Genomic DNA, 24,421 nt, shown 5'->3' on the forward strand with positions numbered 1-24,421 from the left:
TTTGTGCTGAAAACTAAACTGTCAATGTATTAATCAAATACCTAATCTAATATTTTAAAATGATTTTTAATTCTAAATTTCTAATCTAAGTGCACCTCTCCATGAATTGCACCATTTGCTTCCCCAATTGACAGCAGGAGGTTAGCTAGCAGGGGCACCTCGCCTCGGGAAGGGTCTCCCAAGGCAATCTTGTCCTGTGTGAGGAGCCAAAAGCAAGAATGATTCATAACAGCTCTATAAATACATAAACAACCCAGAAACCTTGCCATTAATAGGGACACCAGGTCCCTGCCCTGGAACAATACCTGGAAGAAGTGGCCTTTGGTGAGTCTCTGGTGCCTGCCTGGGCTGACTCTCTTGTAAGCCCATTACTTGCAGAGGGAGCTGCTGAGTCGTTGAGTGCTTTTAGATGAGATGACACTCAAAGTCAGAGGCCTTGGTAGGCTGATTCCTAACTATTAAAATTAGCTTTAAGGATATTGTGTATAGCTTGAGAAATTAATATAGACTGGTCCATCAAACTTTACAGCACAGCTTCTTGGATCAGCTTCCTGTTTTGGCTGAGAGGGGTGGTTGGGGGTCTGACTGTTGCGTATGTATTCTTTGTTTATTTTTCCTAAAGAAGGGAGATTTGATAATGCTTTCCAACTTCGAGTAGATGAACTTTCCGAGCCTCTGTGGAAAGGTCTCTGGGAGGGAACTTGGATGTTTGCCCGGCCAGTCTGTATGTGGGTTATGAGTATTAGAGGTGATCACTGTACAGCCTTTGTGAAAGCATGAAATGATCCATGGTGGCTGTTAATCTCCTCCAGAGTTGTCCTTTGTCAAGACTTCTGTTCAGAAGTTGTTAGGTTGTTGTTTGGTATTTTGCATGATGATACAAATGGTTTGGATGAAAATTGCCGTTTTTCGATTAAATATACAAAATCAAATTCTTCCTATTTTAATTTTTTTAAACTACACTACTGACCAAGTTCAGGTGGGTTCAGCATATGAAAGCAGTCCACTAGTGCAGGTAAATAGCAACAAATGCAAACAAAATTATAAACTAATTCCTATGTCAATCAGTATTTGTATTGCATTCTTTTACTGAGACCCAAACACTTAAAAGTAAAAGAGAACAATAGACATACTGTTATTTCCACCTGCATGGCTGCCAGTTACTGGCCGCTATGCCTCTCTTTGCCACTGCAGGTGCTGCTGATGTTTCAAAAGCATTTTCTGAAATACATACAGGCAGAAAATATGAAGAAAATTAAAAGAAAGAGTTCAAGAACTCCAGGTAAAAGAGGTCCAAACACCATGAAATGAATCAAAGTCATTGAAAAGTCTTCTTGAAAAGTGGACGCGCCCTACGTCAGCTGTGCCCTTCCCACCAACTTTGCTAATACAGAAGTACAGTACTTACAGAAGTGCTACTAAAACCTCACTAACCAGAGGCAGCACAACCACAAGGGCTCTTATTGCCCCCCCTCCCCAACTGATGTAAATGCTTTCTTGTCAAAGAAGGGGAGGCTTGGGTTAATATATGTCACCTACTGCCTCTACTGTACTAGTGCCTTAAAAACTTTGAACACAAGAAGTTTTCTGGCAAAGATGGTCAAAAAGACAGCTGAACTGTCAGATTTTCTGAAGAGTTATTCCATGTCCTACTAAACATGAAGCCCCTAGGAGCTCTATTAATACCAGCCTGACACTGGCCTTGATGCATGTGTGAGAGTACTTGTGACCCACATGCACATTTGAAGTAGTTTGTGAAGTTTTTGAAACATGGACAGTGCCTAATTATTTATATATCAAGTGCACACATGAGTGCCTGCTGCCAGAAAAAATTCAATTCATCCTGTTAATACCTGTTTAAAAAATTCTTGCCATGACCCAGGACCTTCATGCCAGGTACAAATGGCTCGTGCCCTATGGCAGCTGGGATTGGCTCCAGCCCATCCATTCATCCACCAACTCAAATTCTTATAGTTTAATCATAGCAACAAATTTTCATAAAAACTACATTTATTTGAGCTTTCTGTAAACAAAACAAACTGATGATGGCTCTGTATATTAAGTGTACATGTGGTTCCCTGGACTGCAGCAGAGTAAAACTTCTATTTCGTTAACTAGTCCAATAAATCATACTGGGTGTTAGGATGATAATCTGAGTCACATAAGCATTATGTTATTGATTACATAGTGACAGCTGCTTTGTGCACATTTCATCCAGTCAGCAAACAAGTTATTATGAAGATTATATGTTGACATAAGTCCCATTAAGTTTTTATTTTTTGATTACATAGATAAATTGTTTATCATGTTGTTGATGGGGTAATCATCAGGAAATCCAATAATCCCAATAATCAATTTTTTATTCAATGACAGAGCTAGATGGACAGATTGTGGGGAATTCCTTATGTTTTGCATTAATGCATTAAAATGTCTCCCTATGACAGCTGGGATAGGCTCCAGCGCTCCCCCGCGACCCTGAAAAGGACAAGCGGGAGCAGATGGATGGATGGATGGATGCATTAAAATGTTTCCAAGACTGTCACTGCAACAATCACAGGCCATTATTTATTTTTTTCTGCTGCTTTCTATTGAAAAAGTGTCAGGCTTTTCTCAAATCGGGTCAGGGCGCTGCTTCTCTTAGCTGTCTGTATGTGTTCGTATGTGTCTGTGATTCCTCCTGGAGGAGAAACACCTTCATTCCCATCCAGACCATTGCCCTTGCAGGCATCGGTCTCAAGGGATTGAGGGATAAGGGACTGATTCGGTCTTATAATGCTGGGAAATGTTGATTTGCTATTTAACAGATGCAGCCCCCTTGACCTAAATGAACCTCACTCCAGCAATTAACATGAGACATCATAGGAAACATCTGCAAAGTCTGCAACACACATCTGGCCCTGCTAAGCTACATAACATTAAACATGTTAACAACACAAAAGCCATATTAAACACAGACTACTTTAGGACCGGAAGTAGGATTCGTCACGTCATCACTTAACAATCGGATAGCTTAATGATTACAGGACATCAGACTACTTGTTCTTATTGTGTAATTATAAAGAAGTATCATACAGAAATAAATAACCTGAAGTTTCAACAAAAACATTCAACATTCACACTTTCCCTCATTCACAGTAGTGCTGTCCCACACTACAAATTTTGTTATTGATCCAATAACAAGTAAAGGGTTAGGGTTAGGGGTTAAGTTGCTCTGCATGTGTGTATGGTCAGAAGGGGGCCTATTTCAATAAAGACTTAATCAATCTTAATCAATGTGACCTGTTAGGGCTTTTATGCATTTTGCATCATGTTTACGATAACTGGATTCACTAGGAAAAAAAGATTTGTGGGTATTGGCAAAATAGAAAAAAAAGCCACCTCAGCTGGCTCCTTTCGATGTGGAGCATCAGCCACATAGCAGGGCTACTCTGAGCCCCTCCCGGATGGCCGAACTTCTCACCCTATCTCCAAGGGAGAAGCCAGCCACCCTTCGGAGGAAGCTCATTTCTGCCGCTTGCCACTGCCAAGACTGGCAATAGCTGTAATGCTTTGAGCATATCTTCTTGGAATCGCCTCTTCCGAGAAGGTGCACTTGGAGTTGTCACTCCAGTAACCAGAAATTCCAGTTCATATTAGATTTTTCCGGTCACTGTAAGAGATAAAAAAAAAACAACAACCTGGCTTCTTAAACAGTTGCGCAGCTTGCCAGAGAGAGTGCGAGGTGAACAGCTGTTCCACAGGTAAGAATACTTATGCTGTACTTGTGTTGCAATTAGTAGTTTTTCTGTCTTTGTATAGTTTAAAGTCCATTCAACAGCAAGTTAGTGAGATAGGTTAATGCTCTTTATGAGTTCATACTTTGAATTCGCTGATTGTAAACGACTCACTTTCCTCCCTCTTGTGCTTGCACATGGGCATTTTTTCTCAGTGTTTAAATTCAACGACGTTTTTCTTGACATAAGCTTCGTGTTTGAATAGATTTTGCCTTTATGTAGTGCATTTATAGAGGAATGGGCATAATAAGGATAGTTTTTTAATTTTTTTTTGAAAGGTTGAGTTTCAGAGAGTGATACATTCTCATGTTATCATCTTCATCTTTTCAAAGGTTTGGTGTAAAAATGAAGCCAGGTATTGTATGAGATCTGGGAAACTTGATGGGTGTTTTTTGTTTTTGGTGCTGGTATTTCCTGGTGTTTTGTCAGCGCTTACGGTGTATTAGAAAACCTGTTTTTGCAGATGAGCACAGAAGGTTAATCTGACAAAGACAGAATCTAATGTACAAATCTGACACGTTTATTAACAGCTCATTTCGTCAACTTGCAGGAATTAAAACTTTTCAGTTCTTACATATTTTGCTGGTATTCAGCAAAATATGTAAGAACATACAAACATAGAACTGGAAATACAGATTTTGTTATTTTGTTAATAAGGCGAATCTTTAAGGTCACCTTTATTAAGCAAAAAACTACTAAACAGCCTTTTTGTTGCCCTCAGTTAGAGGCAGTTTGTTCTATGGACCTCCCAAAGCAGTGACAGAAGTAAGAGCTGGATACCTGCATAAGTCTCCTCCTCCAAAACTGATGACAACAGAGGTAATATAACCCACTCAGTGATCCAGTAATTGTACTTATATTTGCAGTTCTTTGTGAAGAGTACAAAACATTGTTTAACCTTTTTTTTTGCAGAAAGCATGGAAGAAACGTTTCTTTATCCTGTTCAAGCTCAGTGACACAGAATATCAGCTCAAGTACTTCAGAAGAGAGGAAAAGGACAAGGCAGCTGGAGAAATAGACTTGTCACAGTAAGTTCTTGCATAACACTTTAAAAGCTCACCTTAAGCCATTAAGGTCTTTGAGAATGTAAACCAGCATACTTTTCTCTCCTTTGTTTTCCAGCATATTCTTTCACCAACACAAATGTGTGTTGAACTTTTAAAATACCAAATCTAAAAATACAATTTCATCTACATACATGTTAGAATTTGAAGTGGCACGATGCAAATAGGGCAGCTCTGCTTTTGAGGGTTTAACTTTTTTCAATCGCCCATCAGGGTCTCACTGTTGCATGTGAGTCCGCAGCATCATCCAAAATGGAACTGGATCCAGAAAAGCTTTAAATGCTCCCCTTCCTGTGTGCTCTTCATCAAGGCTACGGAACGGGAGTACTTCCTTGTCGGGGAGAACAGGTTAGTCAGCAGGGCTTTATGGGCTACATAAAGCTGGCATGCATTTTATTACACTGTCCTGTAAAAGTTCTAGGCAAACCCCAGTGCAGATTGTCATGTGGCGTTTTTCTGTTTCTTTTGTCTGTTGTGCCCAAGTACTGACTGCTGTTGTGTGTATGGACCCCTAGAATACAGAATTAAAAACAAAAAAAGGAATCATAAATGCTTTTCAAAATAAACTACAGTCATTTTGTTATGACAATGTCTGACTCATCTGAAGTGTGGATAAAAGCAGCCAACTTTAATGGGTGTAACTTTTTCAAAATAGATTGGTTTATATTGTTTTCTTTGGGGGGGGGGTTCCTGCAACTTTCATATTATGTTCCTGTAAGAGTAAACTGAATTAATTTGAAAGTCAGCAATGGCAAAACCAAGACAACAGGCTTTCAATTACACGTTCTCACCTCCCCCCTGCCCTTCACACCCTATTACTATTTTAGGAGGTTTGAACAATCAAAAAGACACCATAATGCTGCTTTCTGGTTTAGTAACATTTATCATCTGGTGACGGCTTTGCTCAAACTAAATTGCCCCTTTTTACTAAATTGTTATTATTTCCACTCTGCGTTTAGTTTTGGTATTGAATTTTAAATTAAACCCAGTAGTTGTCATTTGTGGAGCCTAAAAAGACCTTCATTGGTATCCTTTATTCTTCCAGCGACGATGTGGATGGCTGGTTCTCTGACCTGTTTGATGCAATGAAAAGCCGACCTCATCAACTCTCCTCTTCAGGGGTACATTTAACCTTTTTTTTCATAAAAATAATAAATACAATTTAATTATATGCAGTGTTTGCTTCTTTTGTCACTGACTTGGACTATCCTGCTCCTACAGGAGTTCCCTTATAAGCAGGCAACGATTGAGGTAAATACTCAAAATCTACTTGGCGATATCTACTCAACACATGCACAGCATCTGAGGAAAGCTTTGACATTAAAAAAAAAATACATTCACTTCACATGGAGTCAGTATCTGGTTACCTCAGCTTAGTTAAGACTGTAAACAGCTTGCCAGTTAACAAAATCCACCTACCAGCAGCTATCCGACGTATATCTTATTCGAAATCTGTATAAAAAATAAAAAGTCACGTTTTTATTATCTGTCAGAGTATTTCGGGTTTACAGAAAGATAATAAACTGTACGTTCAACAAGTTAATCGCCTGCAAACTCCTTTGTTTCCAGTCTTTGTGTTGAGATAAACAAGCTATACTACTTCTATGTTTGATCTCTAGAAAAGGAAGCAGATAACCTTGATATAAATATACAGTGCCTCCTTCTATGACAAAAATAACAACAAAAAAATCTCTTTTTTACAGGTAATTTCAAAACCACTCATCAGAAAGACGAATTCTTTCGCAGAGGCTGAAAAGGTTAGTCACCAAAAGCTCTGTGTTAATTTGCCTCATGCTTTCTCAACCAGAAAGCATCCAAACGCTAAATTATATCCTAATTTTTTTTTCTTTCTGCAATTTTCTTTGTTCTTCCAATCCACGCTTCTCAATTGCATAAAATATTTTTTATGGGGTTTGTCTTATCAGGACAATGCAAATGTTTGAATGTGTGCGTGTGTGATTTTACTTGTCAGGGATTCCTAAAATTCCGGTCAATGTCCGATCCGTCCTCAAACACTTTGGAGAATGTCACTGAAAAACCCGAGGTGCAACATCTTCACTTGACTTTTCGTAGATAGTAAACAAAATTACCTCTCTCCATTTGAGAATTAGACTTGACTGTATGCATTATTGCTTTGCATCTTACTCAACAGGAGCAAGCGGATCCTAAAAGACGCGCATCTGAGCCTGAGGAACCAATCTATGTAGTTCCAAGACCACAAAAAGTACAACTGGGATTAAAAATTATTTTCATTGCTAATTCTTTGGCCTGATCAATCATGTGTTTTCTCTATAAAATGACAAATAGAATATGTTCATGTTAGAGTTTTCCAAAGTCCAGGTTTGAAAAAAAAAAGCAGCACAAAAACTAAAGATAAACAGTTTCGTAGCATATGTGACAAATGATGAATCACATCTTTGATCAAAAGTACAGTGACTAAGACTTTTAGTAAAACCAATTTCTTTTTTCTAATTATGCACAGAATGTGAATAAAGATGGACCACCAAGTGGGGAACGACGCAACAGTGTGGAAGCATTGTAAGTATTAATTAATGTTTCCATTGTCATACAGACTTCTTTAAAACATGTCATAATGTTTGTTCTCATTTAGATATGAAACAATGAGTGGCTTCAAATATATTGAAGAATCAGCTCAGCCAGAGTAAGCATACAGAATTTTTTAAGATAATGACAATAATAATGATAGCTAACTGCTTATGGTTGCTGAAAAGGTAACCGTACCAAATGCCTCTAGGGACCATGAAGTTGAGGACGCTAACAAAAGCACGCTGATGAGGACCGTCATTCAGACCTTTGACAAAATGAAGACACAGGTGTCCCCGCTGCCACCGTTTGCTGAGGAGCCAGATGATGACAACAACAGGTAGCTCTCACGCAGTTAGTGGTCCTATCTCTGTTTGGCTTGTTTACTTCAGTCTTCTATATCAGTGCCCTGGAGCCCTTCGTGACATGTGTTGTGAGCACCCTACAAAAATAATAATCACAGGTAACTGTGGTGCCACGGGCACAAACACCTTGACAACAACCAGACTTATTTTTAGCGCACGGAACTGTTTACACTCCAGGAAGAGGCAAGAATTTATAAAAGGCAGCGTTTCAGAGCCAGTTTAGCAACAAATGTGCTTGACAACATGAAACATATCTTCTTATCTTGGGAAAGAAGTTGTGTCTCAACTCAACTCTGCCTCTACACTTGGACTGAACATCTTTACTGATTCATTTACAGTTAGGCTGTGAATGTGTGTTATGGCACAACTGAAAAAGGCCTATATATATAAGCTAAACATATCAATTATATATCTCTCAGATTGGGTGAAACCGTTTAACATAATCTGTGTTATCTGTACGTGAATCCAAAGGCGCTTTTAAACTACACTTACTTGTGTGCATTATCTACTGTTGATGTCTGTTACAGATTATTTACACAAATTAATTTTTTTAAGTCCTTTTGCTTCTTATGTAAAAGCCTCTTGGCTTGCGTACAATAAAAACATTGTGAAAAGGTCAACTCGGGTAGCTTGCCTGGTAAACTGTCTCTTTTGTTCTGTCTTCCTGCCCTCACCCACAGCCGATCACAACAGATTTTTTCTGTTAAAAAGGAGTTTTTTCTTCCCACTGTCGCCCAGTGCTTCCTTATAGGCGAGTCTTTGTATTATTTTACAGTCTTTACCTTACAGTATAAAGCACCTTGAGGTGACTCTTATTATTATTTTGCACTCTACAGACAGAATTCAATTAAACTGAATTTTGTCCTGTACAAATATTTTATGCTTTTTGCAGAGGATTGGGTTCCTATACTGCAAATCACTCACTCGTCATGATGTCTTTCTTAATAAATAAAAAGGAATCCCATCAAACAATACAAGGTTTCATCATCATCCTATATTTAAAGCACTGACGACAAACTGTTTCTTTCTTGCATTCATGCCTTTCTGTTTAACAATGATGTTCTTTGTGCAGGCTGAGGCTAGAAGGAACTAAAAATTTTAAGTGCGTCAATCTGAGGTGGAGTCTTAGATTTTGTTTTTCCTCTGCAGAGCAAGTTTAAACCAGTCAGTTTGATCTCCCCACGCTGATCACCAGCGCAACAGACCGGTGTTTCTTGCCTATTCCAGTTTTTAGCCATTATCTCCTGCTGCTGTTTGCCTTACTAAAATTTCTGTGATACTGACCTGTGTAGTAATTATTCCATTTCACACCAATGTGGCTAACTGGTGTGCTGCAACACTGAAAGATTGCTTCTGTACTCCCTGTCTCTACAGTGTGGTATAAAAACTCCACTCCTCCACTGCTTCTACATTTCGCCTTTTTGAATGTTTTGCCTCGTCCATGCTGCATTTATGACACATTTGGTCCTCTTTTTTGAGTAACTGCAAAAGACACTATCATGGGGGTAAATGTGGATGTCTGTCCATTCCAGACTTGCAATACAGTGCCAATGACTGTTGTTGTATGCATGCAAAGTGTATGCAGCCAGACTACACATTTACTAATATCTGGTGTTTTATTTCCTTATGCTATACAGTAAACGCTGGTCTACAGATTTAAGCAGCAGCTCTAGTGACCATGGTGCCATGTCCCCTGTTGAACTATTGGATTCATCTGAAAAAAATGACTCCAATGAGAGGTGAGATTAGACAGGAAGTTGTTTTTTTTTTTTAATTCAGTTTCATAATAAGCAAACACAATGTGCCAGTAGGTGTTAACCTGTATTAGGGATAAGTTGCTTTACTTGACACATGGACATGGTAGCATTTTAAAACCCAACTATAGCAATGTCTGTCATATAAAAATAAAAAAGTTGTCACCACAGTCTGACTTAACCAGAATTGAATGCTGACATGTTAGACTGGTTGGCGTGGTTTCTGGAGATTTCTACAAGAAGGCGATGACAGCTTAAGCAGCCTTTCAAAACAAAACAACAACAAGTCATTGAAGTTTTATCCAAGAATTTAAATAGGCTATGTGTAAGAGTCCTGCCTGTTATCGTTTTCTTTTGTGTCTTCATGTCTATGCATGTCCCATGTCTCCATTTCAGTGACATCATGGTCTATGCTGAATGCTTTTTTTCCTAATATGGGACCTTTTAATGCCTTTGTCTTACTTATTACTCTTCTCTTCCTGGTCTATATTTAGTCTGTGTGCTTCCCCTTTGCTTTTGTTGTTCACAGGTTGCGATCTTCCCCTCATTTCACTTATTGTTAACTAATTTGATTAAAACTGTGTATTTTTCATAATGTCTTTTGGGGGAAAATTTGTACAATTAATGAGTACAATAATATAAATTCAAGTTGTGAGGAAAGGTAGCTGGATGGTTAGATTTAGCTTTAGCTTTAGATGTACTTCTCTTACGGATACAAGATATAACACTCCCTAATAAAGTTTTTGTTGTCTTTTAATTTTCTTTCAAGTATTGACAGAGAGATTGATGTGAAAGACATGTATTTCAGAAGGCAGTGCACACTAACTGAAGTAAATGGACAATCAAGTTATAAACGTGATATTAAAGCATGAAAGATCACACAGTTTGAACTGATTTGAGTCATACCTTTAAAGATTTGATAGAACAATGGATGTTGTTGTCTTTTGTCTTTCTTTCAAGCTCTGACCACAGAACAGAAGAGCGGGATATTATGGTGAAACAGGCAGACCTTAAAAACTACCTGACCCTAACAGAGGTGGATAGGAAGCCCAGGTGGGTTTATCAAAAATCAGGATGAAATCCAACAATCCTCAAACTGAAAATGTATTCACATAGGACTGCTTTGAGTCAGATAACTGAGAAGCCTGGTCTAACTGGAAGATGTAGTGTCAAATGTTTGACTAAATGCTTTCCAACTTGTTAATATTTATGGAAACACAAAAATCTCAGACATTTGTGTCATATTTACTCAGGTCTGTTGATCAGGTTTCGTTTAATCCTGTGTATCACTGGCAAAGCTGGCCACAGTTGGACTGTTTCTCCTGACTTGCGCTTTTACAGCTGACGAGGCTTAATATTGTTTATTCGTGGCATGTTTGATTTTATTAGGCTATTTCTTGTGTCAGTTTAATTGCTTTTCTCTGATATGTTTGTGCTGATATTTTGCGTGCCACTGAATAGCGGTCTCATCTGTTCATCCAACATCTAACATGCTAACTGAGACCTGTAGAATCTCAGATGTAGATCTTGTGTTTTTTGTCATTTCTTGGAGTGAATTTGCTTGGACCTCCACTCTTTAGAAGACTGAGGCATTGCGTTAACACACAAATGCTCATGAAAACTGCCAAAGCTGCTTTCATAACATGCTCAGACTTGCTGATGATCAAGTGCATACGATTATAGGCACCTGGCCTCTAATGAAATGAAATGAAATGCCCATGGAAGCAGTAAGCATGCACTTAAATTTTTAAAGGACTGTATACAGTCCTGTGAAAACCTTTTTCTGCGGTATGCTAAATAGAAGAGCCAGAAGCTACAGAGTGCTTGGAAAACTCAAACCTCTCTTTGTGTATGTGTGTCAGTGTGTCTGGGTGGACGGGACAGCCACAGACCGTGTGTCTGTTCCACAAAGGCGACCAGATTCTGGCAGTTAATGACCTGCAGGTCAGCACTGTGGAGGAGTTCACCACGTTTATCAGCAAGTCACTCAAGAATGAGGTATGCTCATAACTTGCAATCAACCAAATGACAACGCACTAACAGATTATAAGAGTCCATGATATAGATGTGTTAATTCATGCATGCATTCAGTCTATCTGAAAAGCAAATCTACTTTCAGGTGAAAGTGACCCTCCTGCGTCAACCTAGAAACCAGCAGCTGCACCTGCCAAACTTCACCTGCACTGATTGGCAAAATGCTAATTAGAAATGAGAAATTTCATTCTTCTACAAGCCAGCATGTGTTTATATGACCTGTGCTGACCACTTATGATAGCTGACAGTATTTTCCCTTCCCTTGCTTTTTTTGTTTTGTTTTTAAATCTGTCATCAGTTTACTCAACAAATGAAGGATGAAAATCATTTTGCACCTTGTATAAACCATATTTGTGACCAGATAGATGTGATCTTCTTTTGGACAAGTACTCAGTGTATGTTTCAGTGCTTGTTTAATTAACTGCAGATAAGAGGAAACTGTCAAAAGTTACCAAAGAAGGAAACAAAAGGCAGAAAAATAGTTCCTTGTGCTGCATTAACGGTGCCTTTTCCCAGGCTGATGTCAGTGTCTGCAAGATATTAAATTGTACATGACATGTTGTGAAGAAATGGTGTAAATATGTCGATGAAAGTAAATATTGAGCCTATTCGAATGTCTTCAAGTACGATGTCAAGTACTTTTTCCTAACATCACCTACCCAATTGTGTGTTTTCGATTGTAAGATCACCAGAAGCACCAGCTAACAGATTTAACCTAAAAAGTTACGGCTGAATTCTTTTTGACAAAGTTATATATTTTTAAAATATACACGTGTGCATTTAAAGTATTAAAATCCCATTTTATTATATTCCTGTGGCTTAGGAAAGCCAGATATCTAATGTGAATGCTATCACCATGCTGATAAATCTCTGGTTTACCTTGCAACCACTGAAGTCTGGTGATTGAGAGCCGAGTACCAAAAATCAAACCCACGTGCAGAGAACCCAAAGTGGAGGCGGAGGAAAGGGTTTAACAAAGGTTTATTAGCTAGCACAAGGATGATGTTTACAATGGCCCTTGACTTAAGGCTTGACACATGGGGCGTGGGGGTCTTGGCTAGGAGAGAGGGATAAAGTAAGGGGACAGGTCCAAGAAAGCAACAGCAGCTGGCTGGTGATTAGGTACGCACTGGAAGAGAGGAGAGCAGTGTTAAAGCAGTAGCCAATGAGGAGTTCTGGAGAGCGTGGAAGCTATGGAAACTGTGCAGGTGGGAGATGGAAACATTGAAGGAGAGGTGGTGTAGTCCGGGTGGGTTTGGTGGTGTGTGTCAGCTGTCCTGGGCGGTGAAGGTCCCGTGGTAGTGTAAGGGCAGGAGGGCAGGCAGGTGAGGCAAGGAGATGATTCTGAAAGCAGGCAGGTTAACCAGATTTCCAGGATAAGTTATTCAGTGTGATGTAATTCCCAGGAGCAACTAGAACACAAGATTGCAAGGTTAGTAAAGCACTTGAGAATCATAGACATGAAGCGTGAGGCCTGGTTACCAACATGGGGTTGTTGAGGAACTGGCAAGGAAACAGTGTCAGCAAGCAGCTTAAATCTCCAACCTAATTGCCTCAATCAGCTCCAGGTGAGGGAAGCTGTAGGCCCTGCCCATGGGTGGATACCAGGGAGGTCCAGACCTTCAGCAGAACTTTACAGCCACACACCCAGACCATGACACAGAGATTCTTTGTATGTATGCAGTGATTACATGAGTGCACTAATAAAATGCTGGCATACATTAATTTTTTCTGTTTGGCTTTTTTTTTTTTTTTTTTTAACGCAAGGATTCCTTGATAGTAAGTCAAAGCAAGTAGGAGATGAACAACGAAGAGACCATTAGCTGATGTCCTCAGCACCTCGGGGAACATTAATATGTAGACAGAATCGTGTTGCTTCACCTATTTGTGCTGTTTTGAGACATGTAGTAGTGACTCAAATAACTGAGGACACTTGCACACTTTACTTTGTACTTGGTTGTAATCTTTTTTGTATTGTGCCAAATAACCAGCACCGTTCCAGGTGAAGGTCCAGCATTAAATGGACTTTATCTGCAAGGCCTGTTCCCTTGAACTGCTGCAAACCAGTTTGTTCAGAATCGATTCATTCTTTCATTTTTTTACGCAAAAATACTGTTTGAATGTGGCAGCAGAAATTGAGACTCATCACACCAGGTAATATTTTTCTAATGTCTGGTTGTCCAGTTTTGGTGAGCATGGTTAAACTGTTTCTTCAGTTTCCTGTTAACTAACAGGAGACGTCCCTGGTGAGGTCTTCTGCTGCTGTAGCCCATCTGCCTCGAGGTTTGAATGTTACTTAAATCACCTTTCTTCTCAGTTTGAACTTCAGCAGGTCATCTCCACCATGTCTACACGGTCTAAATGAATGGTGTTACTGCCATGTAACTGTATGATTTGATATTTCCACAGCATAACACATAAAATAAAATGAGAGGGAAGAGGGACAGGGAATGAAATGCCTAATGTGTATATATATATATATATATATATAGACATCCATCTATTTTTTTTTTTGCCAAAAACTAACATAAGTGGTTAAATTTAAAAGCTGTGAATTAATATTCCAAGCAGCTCTTCTGAGTGCTTTTATGCAAAGTGGTGATGTGGAAACCAAATTCCTAGATTAACCTCCTAAAACCCGAACTCTTCCACAGCATGCATTTTTTAATTTCTCTTTGATATTTGGGCATATTGGGACCCAATGAATGTAAAAACAAAGAATCAGCAGATTTGTTTTTGTTTTTTTACCTGATTTCTGTTCCTAACAAAAATGAGAGCCACGTATGAGGATATTAGTTATAAATTTTGATGGAACAGTGGCAGTATAATGTCCTTGTAAGTGGATATCAGGCCCTTGTAGAGAAAAATTTAGTATTTTGGTCTAGACAACCCAAAATGTGATGTCCACATGTGTGGACGCCAGATCCTAGGAGGTTAAAATTGTATAGATAACTTGCACCCTGCAGTGTGCTACACGGTGTTTCTCACATGGTGGAATCTACAGGACACATTTCTGAAGTGTTCAGCTTTTGTTTTTTTCCTTTTCTCTCCTCCTACTCTGGTATCTGATGCTCAAAATACACATGCACCCTGAAACACCTTAACACATGATAAGACAGATGGTTTAACTTAAGGACGAACGAAATCAAAAACCATCTCTGTACTGTATGTCTGCTGACCCAGAGATAAACTCCTGAAAGACAAGACCGAAGACATCTTTTAAAAAAAAAAAAAAAAAAAAAAAAAAGGGCTTACACTCACCTGGCATTCCCTCCTAACACACTGTAAGTGGCTGCAGAGGTTCATCAGTATGAATCACAACATAAGATTCAGCAGTGAATATCCACATGTTGACTGCAACCTTCCAAACTGACCATGTAAAGTTAGCAAATTAGCCAAAACAACTATTATCAATATAATACTTAGAGTCATAATATGTCTTATAAACCTAAAAGCTTTGATGGGCTCTTCTAGGTGCTTTTACGTAGGTTGGGGAATAAAACGGATTGTTTAAAGAAGGCAATAGAAATATCAAGTATTATTAAATATAGAGCAATTAGAGAGAAAAGTTTCTAAAGTGGTATTGTTGCAAAGAAATAAAAACACGGTAGCAATGTTATTTTAAAATATTTATTTCTTCAGCATAAAACTTTGATCATGTACAAAATAAATCACAATAAAAAAAAAAATTGCACAGTTTCAGAGCAGCACCTGCAGCATATCAAATGAATGAGATGGTAAAAGAGTCTGGATGACCCTGGTCCAACTGTAAGTTTAATACATGAATCATGTCAGGTTCATATAACACAGCTTCCAGAGTTTTTCTAATTCAGGTCTAAAAATCACAACCGCTTCCTCTAAATTTAAATGTAAAGTTAATTAAACAAATAGCGTTAAAATAAACCAGTCCATACAACACTTCAAGTATCGCATACTATTAGGGTGTTCCTTTAGCACCGACAGGCAGCTGGAAAATAAGTCACTGTTTATTCTTAACGTCCATGAGCCACTCACTAAAACACTTCTCCATCGCCTTCCTGTTGGCCCAGCTGCCATTGTTAACTGTAGGGATGATCTTGAGGGGCTGGAGCCACTGCACAAACCGCTTCAACTCAAGAAAGCTGCTGTGTTCACTATAGGGGATACCTGTCAGACAAACAGATGGGTTGATATCATCATAAACCGACAGCTCTTTAAAAAGCAATTAGCTAATTTGAAAGTTTTACTTCTCCTTTGGGAAATTTTTAGAGTTTAGTCAATTCAGAGGGAAACTGGCTTGCAGTAAACAACGCTGGAGACAGATGTTAAACACACAGGGAAATCCATCAGGCAAGCAAAAGGGCAAAGCTTTAAAAGCCGGACCAGATGCTCAATGAAGATGTCCACAGGCTCAGACTGTTCCCCTCTAAGGGACAATGCAGAATTATTCAGTTTTCAGTTAATACACAAAATAAAAACCTAGCTTGGAACCAATGCAGAAAGCAGATGCCTTGTGTTTATCCACATTTTAGCCCTGGACAAATTTTATGTGCTCCTCTGCTTTAAACAGGTCTAGCTAGAAAAAGGGGGGGAAAAAAGCCTATTCATGGATAAAGTCAGTCCGTTTCCACATGCAGAGAACATTTGCAGCAAATGGCGGCATATGGCAGGGAAGAGCGAGAAGGAGGAGATAAACAAGGCAGAGAGAGAGAGAGGGAGAGTGCAAATTGGCTTCCGCCTGAGTGACACACAAACTGCTGAGAAGGAAGAAAATATATGTGAGTGTGCACCCCAGAAGCCTCTAGCTGGTGATTGGAGGTTACGAGCCAGATGGCTGATGCTTCTGATGGATCTATTCAGAACATGAAACGGGGGTTAGGAAGAAAAACTGGCTAAATCTGCAATTGAAAAATCAAGTCATGGCCCAAATTTAGAACTGGGGTTTAATGCTAGACTAGGAAGTGTTGTCCACAGAGGAGATCCACGACCCCAGGGCACTGACGTTATGTATCCTGTTGCCACCAAGCCAGAGCAGTCTGAAACCAAGCCATGCTCTATTGTGATTCTATAAGACTTGTTTCAGGCTTCACCAAAAGAGGGAGCTGTAGGCTAAATACAACAATATTAACAACACTCAAATTGTTGTGGGATAATACTCTTATATATGACACTTCTTTTTCCTCTCCAAAAACTAGAAGAAAAAAGGCTTTGTGCGTACCATATATGGTGATGTTGCCGCTTTTCTGAGGCTGAATGTCTTCCACTGATTCTATCTGCTGACTGAAGGTCCAGCCGGTAGGTTTGAAGGCCACCAGCTGATCATACTGATGAGAAAAGCGTGCCAGGTGATCCTGCAGTTTCTGGAAAGAGAAGGGAAAAAGGGAGGGGAAAAAAGGACAACTTAAAAGAGCTGCATTGTCGGGGGTTTTCCTGCCTCAGCATGGACCTGGTGGAGTAAGAACCATATGCGTGACTGTTAGCTTATCTAGAAGAAATCTGTGCATTTTCTCGATTCCCGATTATTTCATGAATAAACTGTGTATTGCGCTCGAGTATTTTTAACTCAAATAAGCAAAAGTCACCAAAAAGAAGTTGTTTCCCACCAGTCTTTGAATAAACTCATAATGCTGTAGTTTAATCTCACACATGTATTTTAGAGTCTCTTTACCTCGTGATGTGAGCTCCTCTGAACATTGCTCATTAAGGAGAATAAAGCAGATATGAAAAGCTACATCTATTCTCACCTCTGTGACCTATCTGTGGTAATATTTAAATATCAGTTCTCCAAGATAGATATGTTTTTTACAAAAACATGACGTTTTTCTGACCATTTTGTTGCTGCTGGTGTTCACATTTGGACTTAATGTGTGTTGCTAACATGGCTCACATGCCATAATTAAAACGTGTATTGTAAATCTGCTCTTTGTTGTATAAATATGAACTTAAAATATTAAGAATAGTGGGACTTTGGGAAAACAAGTCATGAAAAATGCACCTACTCTGAAGGACAGCTGCATCATGGGCAGCACGTGGACCTGGGCTGCCTTCCAGTCGGTGGTTAGACGTCCTTTGATTTGCTCCGACTCCAGACAGCACATGGTGTTGTACTTGTCTCTAGAGAGGCAAACTTTAGACCCCAGAACCTCTGCCAGCGCTGCAAATGAAGCAGAACGAGGTCTGTGTGAGAATGAAAACTGCAGGAAAACAGTGGATTTTAGTTTTCACCAACATTACTGAAACAAACTCTTCAAACTCAACAGGCCTTTATTAAAAAAAACAAAACAGAAAACAACTGACTGACTAAATATGGCACTCCCTGGCCTGTAAAGTGTTTGCTGTACGTGTACAAATGCTTTTGTGGAATAACAAAAGGACAAAAAGGATGAGTAAAGTGCTACAGTCAATTAAACTAGCCGTCTGCTTTTGTCTCCACTTCATGCAGCGCTTGTTGAAGCAGCTGTGATTAAAGAATGAATGCATGCAGTTTCCCCTTCTGTCAGTTAAACACTGTTTTTTCAGTTTTTCATTGTACTAAAGTGCTTCAAACTATCGTCCATGTATCACAAGGGAACACTTTGCCTCCACTTGAAGACAATGCACTGTGAGGGGCTCCAGTTTTTAAACAACGATGCTCCTATTTCAATATAGAAGAAATATCAGATGAACTTATAATAGGACAGGTCAGCCACACACAGAAAACTACAGGGGGAAAACTATTCTACTATTAGGTTTAGAAACCATTTTGCTTTGTGTATTCTCAGAATGAAATCAAGCAGTATTTAGAAAACCCATCTTCATATTTATTTTAAGTATAACTACTGTTACTAAGAGGTGGATAGAAAACACATTTCTTTCTGTATTTATACATTTGGGTCAGCCATGTCTCTCATGCCGAGATATCCGATTATAACTGACTTTCTGATTTTTAAAGGAGTAGAAAATGCGCCATACAGCTCAAAAACAAACAAAAAAAACATCAAAAGAAAGTGTGAGCATAGACTCTCCTGCAAAGCACATACCCAAAAAGACCTTCTCTTTCCCCACCGAGTACGACCCGCACACCACAAGTGTACGTGGGTTGAGTGTCACCAATTCAAATGCAGTGCTGGCTGCAAAGTTGATGACTTCTTGCTGCCTGGGGAAGGTGTACTCAGGGCTGCAGTAGCTAGAGAGATATAAGAGGTCACACTGAAAAATCTGAGTTTCACTGCTGGAGTTGTGCTCAGTTTACCAAAATCAGAGAGAAAGAAAGTGGTCGTCATTACCGGGAGTTGTTACTTACAGCAACAAGTGAAAATGATGAAACTGAGGGGTACTTACGTGGTATCCAAATAGAGTGTCTGTATCCTGCAGCTGAGTAGCTCAGGGTAGGTTTCCATTGAGGGGTCAGCTCTGAAGTCTCCGGTGTGAAGAACCGTCTGTCCATCGGGCAAGAAGAACAACAGCATTGCAGCACCTGGACAACTGAAAGAACAGATAAGGATACAAAAGAGAGGTTTTAATCAAATTTAGCCAGTTTTCACTGTGAGAAATTCATTTAACTCTCCAGGGAAATATTACGAGGAGTAAATAGAGTCATTAAGTAGAAACTATGTAGCACAACTGTAAAAGATGTGTTCTACATTCAAAAGAATGTATTCCCAGTGACATAATGAATAGGCTATTCGCTTGGTTGTGTCTGAATATACTTCAAATTGCCTCAATTTATCCCTTTATGACAATTTTACTATAAAGAAAGTGGCTACGGTAGAAACTTTTGTATCTGCTCCCGAATGCATGAATGCATGTTTTTGTAGTCTGCTAATAGCGGTACATATGTTATAAGTGACTCATTGTGTCCTTCTCCTCTGCCCACAGTGTTTTCAGAGCCATTTCTCTGGGTTTCAGAAAGATCGTATGGGAAAATACCAGGTCAAGTTTTAATGCATGCTGGTGAAGAGCCCATTAACCTCAGCTGCAAATCTAAAACAGTATTTAAATCTCAAAGACAGAAAATCAACCTTCTGGTAATAAACCAGCTGAATCTGATCAGCATGAAATCAGCAGCGTGACAAAGAAGCTCTCATGTGTCACAAAACAGCGTCGCCAGTACAGATCCCTGCTGATGTCACAGATGACTCACTGGTTAGCGTCTAGGAGGATGACCCGGACCCCCTCCACAGTGACTTCAGTATTCATGGGGAGGATGTGGACGTACTGCTCGGCCACCCTCAGTTTGCTCTTCACCAGGTTCCCTGTAATCTAATCAGGAGACACAGCTGAGAGTGAACAAATCTTTGCAGTTTACAGTGATGATCAGGTTTCAAACAATCTCAGATATGCGGAGTAATTCACCCCCCCGCCTCCCAAACCCTGGCCTTGAAATCTTATTTTCCCAATCTACTTTCTAATTACCCTCTGTGATTATGATCAAACTTTTCTGGGCTGTGATCCACCTGGCGCCCACGCTCAAAGTCTGTGGCCTAGCAAACGGAGTCCCAACAAGTACTTATAAGTCTGTTTTTAGCCTAATCCCCAGAAAACACACACACACACACACACACACCACTGTGATAAACCTGACCCACTTGATAGAAGAACTCCCAACATCTCTAGTCTCTTGACTTTTATATCATTTCAAGTTCATACCTCATATCATACCTGATATTATATATTGTTAAGTCGTAGCTAATTGAACCAAAAATAAGCAATAAAGTCTGAGCTAAAGATTTTACACTTGTTTAACTGCAAACTTCAGTTTATTTAGATAATTCTCTACATTTAACACACCTTCACTGATGTAGCTTTTTCACAGTAACAACAAAGGGGATGGCAAACAACTGGGCCCCAGCTAAACTTATTTTACTGCACATCAAATGTTGTATTTCTGTGTCCAAAAGAAGAAGAAAAAACTCCCACAAAGGTCTTCGAATTTTAATTGACTCAACTGTGATCAGAGCCATTTGAATTTTGGTATTCATAGCTGCCAAACGCAAGCCGCTTTTTCCATTAATGTGAGTCAAAGCAGTGCAGAGAGATAACAAATGGATCAAGTACTTCCTCTATGAATTCTGTGGAAGTGAGGAAGCTTTTTAATGAGTTGAAAGTAAATAGGATTTCTGGCGGCAGAGAGGGGTGGTGGTGGTGTTATATCATTTTCAAATAAGTGAATCGCTTCCATACCACTGAAGGAGAAATACATAAACGGACAAAATGTCAGCCTTTTGCTGAGATGGTGTTGGATATAGTTTCAACAGTGGACTCAAAGCAGGGATAACATCCATCACCCTGACTGTTTAGTATCATAGAAAAACAGCAACTGTTTTATGCAAATCAATGCATATAATAAATCAGATTCTGATTTCAAAACACAGATTGTGCAACCTCAATCATCTAAATCCTGCACAACATAAGCAAGGATATATTCATAAGAAGACAGACATCTCTACATCCAATATTTTCATAGCTGGGTACCTCACGGACAATCAGGGTGGTGAGAGAACATGTAAATGTGATTTAAGGGTGAACTGTCCCTGGCACTCGGTGATCCAGTACCAAATAAAAACAAAACTAAGTAAATTATTTCATCAAAACTACAGATTGACTTACTCTGTTGCAGTAGATGGGAACAGTGGAAGTCTTGGTCAAGCCTCCGTAGTGGTCTGAGTGGAAGTGAGTAAGGAAGTAGGCTGCGATGCCCTCGATCTGTCCATATCTAAAGGCATCAATGGCAAACTTTGTGCCTGGGGAAAGTTTTTTGCATAAGATTACAAATTAAATAATAATTAATGTTTAAATTTACACAGCAAGAAGAAATGTACATTTGCTTACTAACCTGGGATTTTCTTATAGAAAGGGCAACGGGGCAGCTGTACTTCTCCATCAGCATTGACTCTGTTCCTCCACCTCCTCCTCCCTGTGGTCCCACTCCTCCCCCAGACTTCTCCCTGTCCATCTACTGATGGGTTAATGGTTTCTGTGGCCTGTGGCGTATCTGCAGGTGTGTCAGCTTTATTTTTTCTCTGCCGGTCTCCTCTTTGCCGTCTCTGTCCCGAGCTCTTCCCAGCCGTTGGAGTAGACGAAGCGTTGAGGTCATTTGGTGCACTCTCTGCTTCTTTCTCCTTCTCCCTCAGTGGTTTGAGGCCAAAAAACACCCCGATGTCAGTTTGTTTGAGACCGGAGACCTGACCGGCTTTGCTGTGGCCCTTCTGAGGGGGCATGGCTTGAGATCGTTGGACAATGGAAGTTTGAGATGAAGGCACTTGAAGAGAAGCTGGTTGCTCTGTTTGAATAATGCTGTTTGAGTTTTGGGAGTGTGAGTTATCTGAGCTCAGAAGAGTGTCTCTCAGACGCTCTAAGACAATACTCTGTGGAGACTGAATACTAGTCTTACTGATTTCAGAAGCTTCTTTTCCACCTGAGGAAGCAGCTCTGTTCTCAGCAGTTAACTGATTAGTGGGTGTTAATGAGGAAACTGCACCCAGCTGGGTGTTTGCAGAAGGCAGTTTCTTTCCTTGCACATTGCTGGCTTCTGAATTGCTGTTTATAAAGTCAGTGAGGAGCTCATCTTCACTGGAGAAGCCGTCACTGAACAGCATCATCGAGTCTTCATGCTCATTTTGAATTGCACTGTCATTAAAAAGAGATTTTCTACACTCTGTAGTATTGATTTCAGTCTCTGCAGGGAACTCAGAAAGAGGAGAGTAGGATATCATGTTATCATTTTCCAAAGAATCCTCACTTCTGTGTAAATCTTCACTATCCTGCTGTCCACTATTTTCCATGACAGGGATGGATAAATCCCCTTTATTACTTTCCTGAGAAACAGTGACAGAGTTTTGGCTTTTAGTAGATGATGACCAGCCTTTCTTTTTCTTAAAGTCCTCTGGTCCAGGAGAACGCAGGAGCAGAAGGCCATTTGTAAGTTTTGACTGAAGTGTTCCGGTGTGACGTTGGTGAGGTGAGGAGCTAGGACTGGATAATGCAGGAGGAGTTAGAGCCCCTTGCTGTGAAGTCTCTAAAATAGACCCCTGATTTTTTATCAGCCCTGGAAAACAATCCAGGCTGGTCTCAGCCTGTTGGGACAGACTGAGGAGGGCTGTGCCGCTGCTGGCTCGACTGTGGGCCAGAAGTGTGTGGTTGAATTTCTTGTAATGGTTCGGAATGGTGGAGGAGCACCGAAGACCATCTGGACATTCTGTATGAACAGATAAATGAACAGTGCCTGCACTCGTTAGAGCAGGGTTACAAGAGGATAATATTTAGCACTTTACCAACTGCGCTACTCTACTCTAAACTAAACTGATGATATATACTATAAAGGTATCTTATCAGCCTGCTGTTTGAGATAAACACAACTGAGCTAAGTGCATAGAATCAGTGCTACACTGTCAGTGCACATTTCTTTTAATCCTTAATCCTGAGCTGTTAGGCTATGTAGAAGGTTTCTTTCTACCATCCAACAAGCATGAAGGATACCATCACAATGCATTATGGGAAATGAAGGACCTTTTGTTAGAGGAGACTTGTTTATCCTGTGGACTTCTGGTCCTCTTATTTAATTTTTTTCTCTCAAAAGTTTGAATTATCATAGATATGTCCGTATGCCATATCTTCTTCCAGCTGTTCCTTGTGGGAGTCGCCACAGGAGATCAACCTCCATCCCTATCCCGAGCTTCCCCTTCTGTCACACTACTCTGCATGTCCTCCTTGACTACATCCATTTATCTTCTCTATGATCTTGCACTTTTCATTTTCCCTGGCAATGGATACATTGCACAGAATTCTTTGTCCATCCCTATCCCACTATGCCCAAAACATCTCAGCCTCGCCTCTCTATCTTTGTCTCCAACCTGCTTCCATTTCCTTTCTGCCTCTCCAGGCTGCTGCCTATTCTCACTGCAGATCACAGCGTCACCTGTGAACATACATTCACTGGGATTGAGGAAAAGCTGAGATGGTTTGGATTATTATGGACCTGAATGGCTGCTGTGAATGACATTAGGCTTATCTGAAGCTGTGATTTGGTATCAAGTGTAACTTTAAGATGTGTGATGAGTATGGACGTCTGTACCTGTGCACGTATCCCTGGGAGTGTCAATACATTCAGCAACGTGCCATCTTTGGGACTGCACAACCAAAATGAAGAATGGCATCTGACAGATGGGGCAGAAGTCTTCAGGGGATGGGCCCTCGGCTGCAGCATTGTCACTTTGATTTGTTTCTTTTGTGGGAGATCTCTTTGAGTTAAGCTCCTGTGCATTTAAGCTTAAGTTACAGTCGTCTGTTATTCCAGCTGTAGCACTGACTTCACTTTCTGCCGCTTTGGCTTTTGCGTTCCTGTCTTGTGGCTTGATTGAGAGAGAAGATGCGTCTTTCTTGGAGGATTTCCTGAAAGTGCATTTTCTTTTAGTGTTTTTAGGTGGCGATTCGTGCCTCTTCTTTTTCTTGCCAAGAGGTTTATAGTCCCAGATGTCATTTTCATTTTCCTTCTGTGACATTTGGAGCAAAATAAAGCGTAACGTGCCCGACGTTACCTCGGAACCATTGTTATTACACAAGGACTGATGTTTGGTAACATTCCGCGATCACAGCAAGTTAACGGCTACTGACAACTTCCTTATATATTATATAATACACTGCGGATATTTGTTACTGATAAACAGTTCAACCTCATTATTTAACAACGAAATGGAGAAATTTTCCTTCTTGACACACCGTTTAATAACATGTCAACAGCAGGACTTACCGCCACTATGCTACAATGAATGGAGTAAAAACAACTAGGAAGGGACAACAACACTTTCTACACGTTTTAAACGATTAATTTAGCCAATTGTTTGATTTGAAGGCTGAAAAAAATAAGAACCCTATTTTAGAGGGTATTTAATTCGGATAATTGAAACTGAAACTCTTTTAGAACCCTTATA

At 39.9% G+C, this 24,421-nt stretch overlaps 2 protein-coding genes across 3 annotated transcripts; one reads left to right on the forward strand and one right to left on the reverse strand.

The window, feature by feature from the left end:
• The first annotated feature begins 3,643 nt into the window (after positions 1 to 3,643).
• LOC113019404 (pleckstrin homology domain-containing family S member 1) lies at positions 3,644 to 13,259 on the forward strand. 2 transcript variants are annotated; one of them, XM_026163110.2, is made up of 17 exons: positions 3,644 to 3,740; positions 4,106 to 4,128; positions 4,495 to 4,592; positions 4,686 to 4,801; positions 5,051 to 5,185; positions 5,883 to 5,958; positions 6,059 to 6,088; positions 6,541 to 6,594; positions 6,810 to 6,881; positions 6,990 to 7,061; positions 7,320 to 7,375; positions 7,449 to 7,499; positions 7,593 to 7,721; positions 9,384 to 9,485; positions 10,461 to 10,553; positions 11,363 to 11,498; positions 11,620 to 13,259. In XM_026163110.2, the coding sequence occupies exons 2-17, from the start codon at positions 4,119 to 4,121 to the stop codon at positions 11,704 to 11,706; spliced, it is 1,317 nt and encodes a 438-aa protein (XP_026018895.2). In that variant the 5' UTR covers positions 3,644 to 3,740; positions 4,106 to 4,118; the 3' UTR covers positions 11,707 to 13,259. The 2 variants fall into 2 exon arrangements, with proteins under 2 accessions (XP_026018895.2, XP_080161597.1); XM_080305471.1 differs by lacking the exon at positions 3,644 to 3,740 and having other exon boundaries at positions 3,949 to 4,128.
• A 1,891-nt stretch (positions 13,260 to 15,150) lies between these two features.
• On the reverse strand, positions 15,151 to 24,254 carry dclre1a (DNA cross-link repair 1A (PSO2 homolog, S. cerevisiae)). Its single transcript, XM_026163107.2, has 9 exons — positions 23,566 to 24,254; positions 21,328 to 22,689; positions 21,102 to 21,235; positions 19,636 to 19,754; positions 18,834 to 18,977; positions 18,533 to 18,678; positions 17,513 to 17,667; positions 16,732 to 16,873; positions 15,151 to 15,680 (listed from the first exon to the last, which is right to left on the reverse strand). Exons 1-9 carry the CDS (start codon positions 23,990 to 23,992, stop codon positions 15,514 to 15,516), a joined length of 2,796 nt encoding a protein of 931 aa, XP_026018892.2. The 5' UTR covers positions 23,993 to 24,254; the 3' UTR covers positions 15,151 to 15,513.
• Positions 24,255 to 24,421: the final 167 nt, after the last annotated feature.

Source organism: Astatotilapia calliptera, chromosome 8, assembly GCF_964374335.1.
Source record: "Astatotilapia calliptera chromosome 8, fAstCal68.1, whole genome shotgun sequence".
NCBI lineage: Eukaryota > Metazoa > Chordata > Actinopteri > Cichliformes > Cichlidae > Astatotilapia > Astatotilapia calliptera.